A 9905-nucleotide genomic window follows, 5' to 3' on the forward strand; every position below is an offset into this window, starting at 1 on the left:
GCCAGCCGCAAATATCCCCAGTGGCTGGTGATGGGATACTAAATGAAAAGGGCTGAGTTACTACAAAGAATTTGTTCCAGGTGTGTGGCTTCTGGGTGTTGCAAATGCTCAGGGTTCAAATGATCACTGTATCTGAGGTTTGGAAGGAATTTCTATACCCTTCCTCCCCCCGGTCAGATTGGCAGAGACCATGGCGGATTTTGCCTTTTTCTGCAGCTTGGGGCACTTGCAGGTTAAAACTAGTAACTGTTACTGTAAGCCTTTAGGGCTTGGGGAGGGGGGCCTCCTGGTCACTGGGTGGCCACTCAGCCCCACTACCCCCTAATTAGTCTCTCAGGGAATTAGCTTGGCCCTTCGGCTCTTCAGGGCTGGGGGCTGATCAACAAACAGTCCAGGGCCAGGCCCTGCTCGGGTCAGGTGGTGAACAGGGAAACAGTTCGAAGCCCCAAGCCTAGTTTGGGGCGGGGCAGCACACAGAGTCCAGCAGCCCCGGCCTCAGTGCGGGATGGGGCAGCAAGGCAAACAGTTCAAAAGTCAGGCCCATGCTCAGGACGTGGCACCAGCAGGTGCAGGCTGCTGAGGAGGGAGACTGCCACTCAAGGGCATGGTGGCAGGGGGTACGTGGGCCCATCCACTCCACCGCGTCCCAACCCAGGGTCCTAGTAGCAGCAGAACCGTCTGCTGCTGGGTCAGGGGGGATCTGCTCCAAAACGCTCTGCCCAGGCTCTGGAGCAGCCAAACTGTGGTCGGTCACCCCTGGGCTTCTTCCCTTCTAACCCTCAGGTGGTACCTGCGCCTGGTGCAGGTCTTCTGGGCTTTGTTTGGAACCCCCAGTTGGGCAAGCAGTCCCTCCAGGTTGCCGTCAGGGGCCCTGGCAGTCTAAGCCAGTTCTCTGCCTCTCCTGGGTCCAGCTCATCCTCTGAGTATGCAGCGGAGGCTTCTGGCCCTCTCTGGCGATGGGCTTGCACTGGTCTCCCTGGCAGGCCTTTTATAGCTCTGGACCTGCCTCCTGGCTTCCCATCAAGTGGGTCATCAAGGCCAGGTGTTGCCCACCAAGGCATAGGGAGGGGCGCCTCCCTCTTGGGGTCAGTGGGCAGCCACGCCATCCCCGGACAGTAACTCTGTATTTCAATTGTGATTTGAAGACTTGAGTAACTCAGCCAGAGTTTACAGGAGTGGGGGAGGTTCTGTGACCTGTGATGTGCAGGTCAGACTAGATGATGATGATGTTCCCTTTGGGCCTGAAAGTCTTGAATCTATGAGTATATTCCTTAAAACAGGATGCATTACAAATAAAGAGATTGAAATACATTGTTTGCATAACATGCCTCATTTGGATTCTTAGCCTTAAGCTAGAGAAGAAAGAGTGTTCTTACATTTCTAGAAGCTTCAGGGGGTAGCCAAGTTAGTCTGTAGAGGGTAAACTTTAAAAAAACACACAGTCTGGTAGCACTTTAAAGACTAACAAAACATGTAGATGGTACCATGACCTTTTGTGGGTACAGCTCATTTCTAAAGAGAACTCCCTTCTCAGATCTCTGCTGTTCACTGTCCAGAGAGATAGACCAGTCTCATGTGCCTGTATCCAGAGAGATAGCTGTTTCCTATTTCTTCACCCTAGATCCTTCATGAACCTCTTTCCGCTCAGCCCCATTTTCCCAAAACACTTTTCTGAACATAAATACACATATGATAGGGTTGGCAAGTACTTGCTTTCCCACCTTCCAGGAGATCGCTGCCTTTCAAATGCCTAAGTAATGAACTCAAGTAGAGCCTCTACAGATCATTTTGTCTAGCTGTATTCAGTTCATCCAGACTACTCGTCCTGCTCCTTCTCCTTCTCCCTTGCTAACAATGTAAGTTTGCGGCAGACTCTCTGTCACACTTCAGGGCTTCAGGGAATCATTTCGCAATCAACAACCTTATAAGCAGCATGTGCCAATGTGACTGAACTATGCCATTTCTAAAATCATGTACACCATGAATGGATTATGGTATCCTGGGACCCTGGGCCAAAGCAGTTGTGTGTGCAAGGTTCGTCCCCTGGAGGCTAGTCTAATTTGCCCACAGAAGAGAGTCACACTTTCAGGCTGGGTCCAACTCAATTTTATTGCTTGCAAGCAAGGTTCGGCTAAGGAGCTCAGTGCTCAAAGCAAATCCGACCCCCAGCATCGGGTAAGCAAGGGGTCTTATAGGGTTAACATCTTTCCTGGTTTATGTGCCTTAACATGATTGGTTACCTTATTTTGCTTCTAATATCCTTGGAAGTAAGGTTTATCTCCAAATAAGGTTAGCTGCACTATGCAACCCTGCTGACTCTGCGGTTACAGTTGTTTGTTACATTTATTTGCTCACTTAACAATAGGCGGGTTACACTTCCTACTTGCCTGCTTGAACCTGTCACAAGTGAAATATATATCTACATTCTTACTCAAGCAGGAAACTGGTTTCATTTCCTGCTACAGTATGGATACATTACTTACAAGTGTGTGGAAAGGCTGAGTGTGCTGCACAGACAGCCAAGAAAATCGTCTGCAGAAGATCCATTCCTTGTGCTTGTGTTATAGATCAATACCAATAGCAGCTACTGGATATAGTGGTTGATAAAATGTATAGACAATTTCTTGACCACGCTTTATTTCCTCATGAAATAGACACACTCTAAAATATGTACATAGAGATATGCTAGGCCAGATCCTAATCTTATGGTATACCATTTTTTTGAAAGATAATAAACAAAATAAAGATGCATTCATTATATTGCACTCTACTGAGTTTGTATGTCATTGCACTGAATATTATCTGTCTCATTTAAGGTGTCTGGTGGAGGATTCTGGTGAAGTGGCCTTTGTCAAGCACTCAACAGTTTTTGACAACACTGATGGTACTTAGTTTTATATACCTTTTTATTACAGCTCTTTATTTTTCTTGTTGCCTCTAGTCTAAAGCATTTAGTGAGTCACAATGGCTATGTTCCTTTTGCAGGTAATAGTGCTGATTCCTGGGCTCTTCACTTGCAATCCAGTGATTTCCAGTTACTATGTCCAAATGGAGCCCGAGCTGAAGTCACTCAGTTTGCTCATTGTCACTTGGCTCAGGTGCCTGCTCGGGTTATCATGGTCCACCCAGACACCAACATTTTTGCAGTATATGGACTACTGGACAAAGCTCAGGTATAACTTACAATGAGTTTATGTGCTGAGGTACTTAGGCACTATCTAATAAGTCAATGCAGGTAATTTTCAGATCATTATTAGCAGGGGTAACTAAACTTGGCCTAACCACAGGCTGCAATGGCAAATTTCCAAAATCCTAAAGTGTGCTCCTAATTCATAATTTAAACATTTTAAATACTAGCGGGCTGAGCCCCCTGCTTGCTATGCTTGCCAATCCCCCTCTCCCTGGCAGCTTTCGCGTCCAGAGAGCGTGAGAGCTATGTTTACTAGCCCCCCCTCTTTCTGGTGGCTTTGGCGGTCAGAGACTGAGAGAGCTACGCTTACCAACCCCCTTCTCTCTAGTGGCTTTTGCAGTCAGAGAGTGTGATCACACAGAGAGCGTATGAGCGTGATAATGTCATTCTTTCTCCTGGCAGGAAAAACTCTTATAGATACAGAAAAAGAGAGAAAATGCACACTACCATAATACTTGTTTAACCTGACATCTTCCTAAATTCATATGTAACCCCCTTTTTCCTCCCCGGGTTACTGGGGAGCAGGTCACACTCACAGGTGTGCCTGGGCGCCTGGTGTTTTAACCCAAAAGAGATCCTGAGCACCCCAGTGGTGATGGTGTTTAGTTGGGGAAAGCCCTATCCACCCCCTTGCTGCAGTTCCTTGCTGGCAATGAATGTAAAATGGCGGTGCCTCCACCTGGCTGGCCTTGTACACAGGAATATACTCATTCCAACATAAATCTGGATCTAATTCCAGAACAACTACAAATCATAGACATCGAATAGAACACTTTAAAATAAACAATCTTTACTTAACTTAAATAAACAGGGATTAACAGAATTAGAAGAGAATAGCATTTACAAAACACATAGTAATTTATGCTTATATAGCTAGACAACAGTGACCCCACCCCAGAGTGTGCACACCCCTAGACTCAGTCCCAGACACTTGCTTGCGTGGGTGCGCTGATGTTAAAGCTGTAGTGAGGATTTGGTCCAGGCTAAGCAGCAGCTCTGTCCCAGGCAGCACTCTTCCAACAAGGCCAAAACTTACTGCCTCATGCTGTGCCTATAGGAAGCAGCCTGCTAACTCCCAGTTCCAACAGGCATCCAGTAGCTGCATCCAACAGCCCCTGCACTGGGTCAGTGTCCTTGGCAGCAGCCTGGCTCCCCCTTCGGTTCCAAACCCCGAGGCAGAGTCCCAGACTGCTAGGCCTCTTTCTTCAAGCACATGAAGAGAGCAGTCCTCTCTCCCATCAGAGTCCTTCCTTCCTGTTTTTTCCCAAGGGCTCATGGGAATTGTAGTCTGGATTGTAGCACACAGGGTCTTTTCAGAATAAAAGAGAGGCCCCTTTAGAGTAAGGGGACTACACATAAATAGACATGCAATAGTTATATGAGAAAATAGCAAGTTTGATAAATTGTAGTGATATAGAAATTTTTTGAAAGCATATTGCCTTCCAGGGCTTGGTAGCAGGATTTTTAAAACAAAACTTAGACTTTATTATAGGTGATATGTAGGTACTGAAACCTAAACTTAAGGTTGCCCCATACTTTCCATGATAAGTCTCTGTTTTCAGTTGCTTATAACTTAGCTAAACTTAAACAATGGGAACTGAACTTTTCCATGCTGTATTTGTGCCTCAAGATGAATATTTTGAGAAAGTTTCAATTAAAATGGCTCGACTATCTCTGACACAAGATTAGAGGAAAATATGTTACTTGTTTGCTCATGTTAATAAAACACCATTTTGTTGACCTCCATGCTTTGAAGCAAAGACTTGAAATTGGGGGCAGGGGGCACTCTCTTGTCAGGGATGTGCCATTTGCCAGCTCCCTGGAAATCTGCCCAGCTATGGCTGAGCTATAAGCCCATGAAAATCTCAGTGCACACATACTCTAGAGGGTATGTTAGTTTGGCAGCTAGATTCTCTGAAAATCCTGTCTCCACTGAGCAACTGTCATCCCAAGGATGCAGTAGGTCAGCAGGGCTTTCGCTGATCCTGACTGCAGAGGGTTGCCGTGATGCCAGGCACAGGAACTAAGAATATGGAGACTGTCTTTCTAGACTCTCCATGCTCCACTTGTTGGAACCCAGGAAGCATACAAGAGGAAGATTGATTTGAATTCATCATTTTTAACTGTTTTGCCTTCTCCAGTACTAAGATCCTAGTAATGATCCTAAGCCATTGCTAGGATCTCTTTTGTTCATAACCTTCTTTAAAAACTGCTTGTTTTTGAGGCCACTGCCCACCTCATGTGTTTTTCATATGTGTAGCCCAAGGTCCAGTGTGTTTCAGCAGCAGCCCTGGGAACTACAAGTTGTGGACTACAAACTGCGGCATGTTGGGAAAACGTCCTGGTTCCTGCCAGGATGTGCCCTCTGCCCCCAGCAGGGTCTCAGCAAGGACTGTGCTAGAAGCAGCACACAGGCTGCATGCTGAGAGAAGGGGCTGCTGAACTGTTTTCCTCTTCTATGTTTTTTACAGAATAAAGCCTGATCCTGGTGATTTGTCGGAGTGGGTCTGGTCTGAGGCGCACTCACCCATACACAACGCAGAGCACACCAAGCAGCCTCAGGCCTAGCCCTCCCCCCACAGTGGTGTAAGAAGTCACAAGCTTCCCCTATGCTGAATAACCTCACACTGGGCTAGCCAACAGGAGGGGTTACATATGTTTTTAGCTTTCTTTAACAATTGTCTACACTATATAACTGCCATTTTATAGCTTCAGAATAGCCAAGTTAGTCTACAACTGGAACAACTTAAAAAACAATGAATAGTCTTGCAGCACCTTAAAGACTAGCAAAACATGTAGATGATATCATGAGCTTTCATGGGCACAACCCACTTCTTCAGTCCATTTATCTGAAGAAGTAGGTTGTACCCATGAAAGCTCATGGTACCATCTACAGTCTACAGGTTTTGTTAGTCTTTAAGGTGCTGCAAGACTATTCATTGTTTTTTAAGTTGTTCCATTTTATAGTGACTGCTATCTGTATACTTTTAACTGCTTTCTTCCCTTTAACAATGAACCGGGGAGAAGAATTTGGTCCTTACGTATTACATTTTAAATAGATGGATGTGAAAGACAACTACAGTGGGAGTTCCAGACACAAATGTTGGAATTTACAGCAGACTGGCTAAGGACTGAATGGGCTTAGACACTAAAGAAGCATTTCACCCTTAACTGGAATATTGTATTGAGTTCCTTTATCTAATAGAAAAGTTTACTCCAAATTAGGGATGTGCAGCTGTTGGGGGCAGGGAGGACATTACAGCCCAACCACACACCCCACATGCCCACCTCTCTTTAATTACTTAACTGATTAAATATCACGTTTAACCAATTAATCAATTAAACAGGATTTTACATCCCTCCTCCAAATTGATTTTAGAAACTTCTGATAATAGAAGAAAAATATTTTGAAGTTAGAATTATTGGTCTGCGAGCTTCTGAGCAGCGGAGAGGGTTTGTTTCCACTGTGTTGTGTATGCTGCTAAAGACGAATGGAGCACTTGCGATATAATACAAACTTTGGTTCTAATGAAAACTGAATTGCTTTCAGGATTTCTTTGGAAATGACAGCAATGGAAATGGATTCAAAATGTTTGATTCTTCAGATTTACTAGGAACAGACTTGATCTTTAAAGATTCCACTGTTAAGATTGTACCAGTAAGAGAGAAAACAACCTATGCAGAATGGCTGGGGAGTGAATACATAGAGTCCATCGAAGGGATGCACTTACCTCAGTGCTCTGGGGCAGGTAAGCCACCATTTTTGGTGTCTGTAAGATTGATTTTCTCTAGCACTTCCTCTTTGGTATTAATTGTAAGGTGCTGTCTGATCCTTGTGGGTTGGACAATTCCCAGGTTCCATGACATGTGGAGGCAGGACAGATTTTTGGCTCTCAAAGACAGAGCAGTGTTGGGATTCTTGGCTAGTGAATATAGTCTGGCCACCTCAATGGCAATGCTTCCCATTGGCTCCATTCTGACCTATCCCTTCTTCCCATTGCTGTAGTCCCCAACTGCTGCCTGAAGCCAGCAATCAGCAGTGGATGAGAATATGATAGTGTGAAATCCAGAGCAGCTCCTTGCATTACGTAGATGTTGGTGGCTGGGAAGAGTCATCCAGTGAGGTTTTTCACCCACTGGAAGAAAACAAGGGATCCCAGCATTCACAGAGGAAATGAGGGAGATTACAAGGGTTATGTTTTGGAGCTGGGAAGGAGAGCTCAGGAGCAGATGAGTCAAGTGCATCTGTTCACTGAGTTGGTTTATATTTGAATAATTAGCATCTCTTTGCATCTCAGTGTCACTCTTCCCTGCTTAGGGAAAGATGTCATTTTGCTCTTGATATTTTTAAATTCATGCAGCCTTCACCAGGAATAATCTGGGTAATCATTTGGGAATGATTTGGCTCTAGAATCTTTCTTTGTGGTGAAGTCAATGCCTCCAAACTGTAGCTGGAGCTGATTAAATTGATTAGCCTGCTCCTGTATATAAACATTTCATAATCAGATAGCAGTCAGATTGGCTCCTAATCTGTAGTGCTCAATGTGTATTTTTATTTGTAGCTGCAGTATCCATGAACATCGTTATGCTACTGGTGGCTAGTGTCGTTCTGATTAGATTCTACTTCTCGTGAGCATTAGGCCGTTCCTTGGATTAACAGATATTCATCATCATAAACTGAAATACTGGTAAATAATATAAATAAACTGAAATGAAACTTGTAAAATGAATGGGAGAAGCATGTGGCGAGCAGTAAAATTATAGAGTCCATTCTATGTTGTTCTGTCTATCCATAAAGGTAATGGGAAATCTGGGAGGGGTCAGGAGGGATTCCATTTTCCATTTTTGTATTGTTCTCTAAAGACCTAAATTTCAGTTGATATACTTATCAAATAGGAGCTTCATTAATAAGCTTCTTCCTTTCTAAAGTTTCCTTTTCTCTCCACCCCATTACTTACTGTCTTGCTGTAATGTAAATGAGGATAAATTCAACTTATTTATTTCTCATTTGGGAAATGTGAAGTTTAGATTATTAGTAAATCTGCTTCTTTTTTAAAACTATTATACCACTTGCTTTCCTTCTACTTTCAAATGACCTGCGAAATGATTTCTGTTCCTCAAGCCATGAAGAGCTCCATGCAACTCCTTCCATAGGCAGTGTCCCTCCAGGCCACAGAGTGCTGAGTGGCTACTCTATAGTGCTCCCAAGTACTGGCTGAAGAGCTTGAGTCCCAGCATAGCATTGTCAAGCACTGGGTTCACACAAGACAAAAAGCTTTTGAGTGCTTTTTAAACTTTTCTCAATATAACTTTTTAAATTTTTTAGTGACATGGAGCTTGACATTCAAAAAAGTATGTAACGAGTCCACATAAGAGAGTATATCAGGAACAGTAATGGGCTGCTCATTGGCAAGCTGAGTCACAGTAGGACACACACTGCTGCTAAGATTATAATAAAATTATGACACTGGGTCAGAGCAGCAGTCCTTCTAGCCAAGTATCCTGTCCTCCAACAGTGGCCTATGCCAGATGCGTCCGAGGGAATAAACAGAACAGAGCAGCTATGAAATGATCCATCCCCTATTGTCCACTCCCAGAATCTGTAAGTGAAAGGTGTAGGAACATGGGGTTGCATCTCTGACCTTCATAGCAAATAGCCATTGATGGACTTATCCTCCATAAACTTATCTAATTCTTTCTTGAATCCTGTTAGCCTGGGCTTCACAACATCCCCTGGCACCAATTTTCACAGCTTGACTGTGTATTGTGTGAAGTACTGCCTTTTGTTTATTTTAAAACTGCTGCCTATTAATTTCATTGGGTGACTCCCTGCTTTTGTGGTTTGCATGTCTTTGTATACAAGACATCTGTAGTACAACTGGAATATAAATGTGTACTTGTGTAACTAATATTTAGTTGTTAGGTCAGTGTGCCTGCTTCTTTAGGGATCCCCTGTTTTGGAACTAATAAAGAATGTTATTAAACACTCATCAAAGAGGAAAATTTGGTAAGGATGCCTCCATTTCATTCTGCACTGATGGTGTTTGTATGGGAAATGAATATTGGCTCAGAATGTTTTGCTGGTTCCCCCTTTGCTTGTGGATAATCCTTTTAAGATCTCTGGGTACATTTGTAGATTGTCACTCCCTTTTCTATGGCCATTCTTCCCCAGCTTCTTCAAGTCACACCTAAAACCATTGGTTTTGCTGCATCTTCGAGATGCGCTAGAAAGTAGGGACTTTACTATTGACACCAGTTGATAAATAAGGAGAAAAGTGGCCCAGAGATGCTTGAGAATACAGTTAAGTTTCATATTTGGGGAAATATAATACTATTATTCTTGTTGGAAAAAGAAAGAACTGCATTAGACGTGCCTGGGCAAGGAGTCACTCTGACTAAATCATAGACCCCAGTAGGGAAGAGCTCCTGGACAGACCTAACCGAAAAGAGAAATTTCTGTCTTCCATGAAGAGCCTTTCTCTGATGAGTACTCTGTTAAGCGTTCAATATACTGTTGATCCTATTGTGAAGGTTCAGGACAAAGGTAGTCTCAAAAGAGCAGATGGCTTGAAGGCAGCAATCAGAGCTGAAGCAGATGGTGGTGCTGAGAAACCTGGACTTTGGTGCAGGGCTTCATACCCAGCAATCAATGCTGAAATAACTTGACCTTAGTTGTTTGTTAGAGGCCCCTGAAGAACACTAGGCAGCACTTCCC

At 43.9% G+C, this 9905-nt stretch overlaps 1 protein-coding gene across 2 annotated transcripts in view; it reads left to right on the forward strand.

Moving 5' to 3' along the window:
- Positions 1-9193, forward strand: part of MELTF (melanotransferrin) — a 61815-nt gene extending 52622 nt beyond the window's left edge. For both annotated transcript variants that reach the window (XM_006129846.4, XM_025188106.2), the window contains 4 exons: positions 2817-2884; positions 2986-3173; positions 6741-6939; positions 7753-9193. In XM_006129846.4, the coding sequence (XP_006129908.2) occupies positions 2817-2884; positions 2986-3173; positions 6741-6939; positions 7753-7823 (526 nt within the window). In that variant the 3' untranslated portion in view covers positions 7824-9193. The remainder of the gene's footprint in view (positions 1-2816; positions 2885-2985; positions 3174-6740; positions 6940-7752) is intronic.
- Positions 9194-9905: the final 712 nt, after the last annotated feature.

Source organism: Pelodiscus sinensis, chromosome 10 (genome assembly GCF_049634645.1).
Source record: "Pelodiscus sinensis isolate JC-2024 chromosome 10, ASM4963464v1, whole genome shotgun sequence".
Classification (NCBI taxonomy): Eukaryota; Metazoa; Chordata; order Testudines; family Trionychidae; genus Pelodiscus; species Pelodiscus sinensis.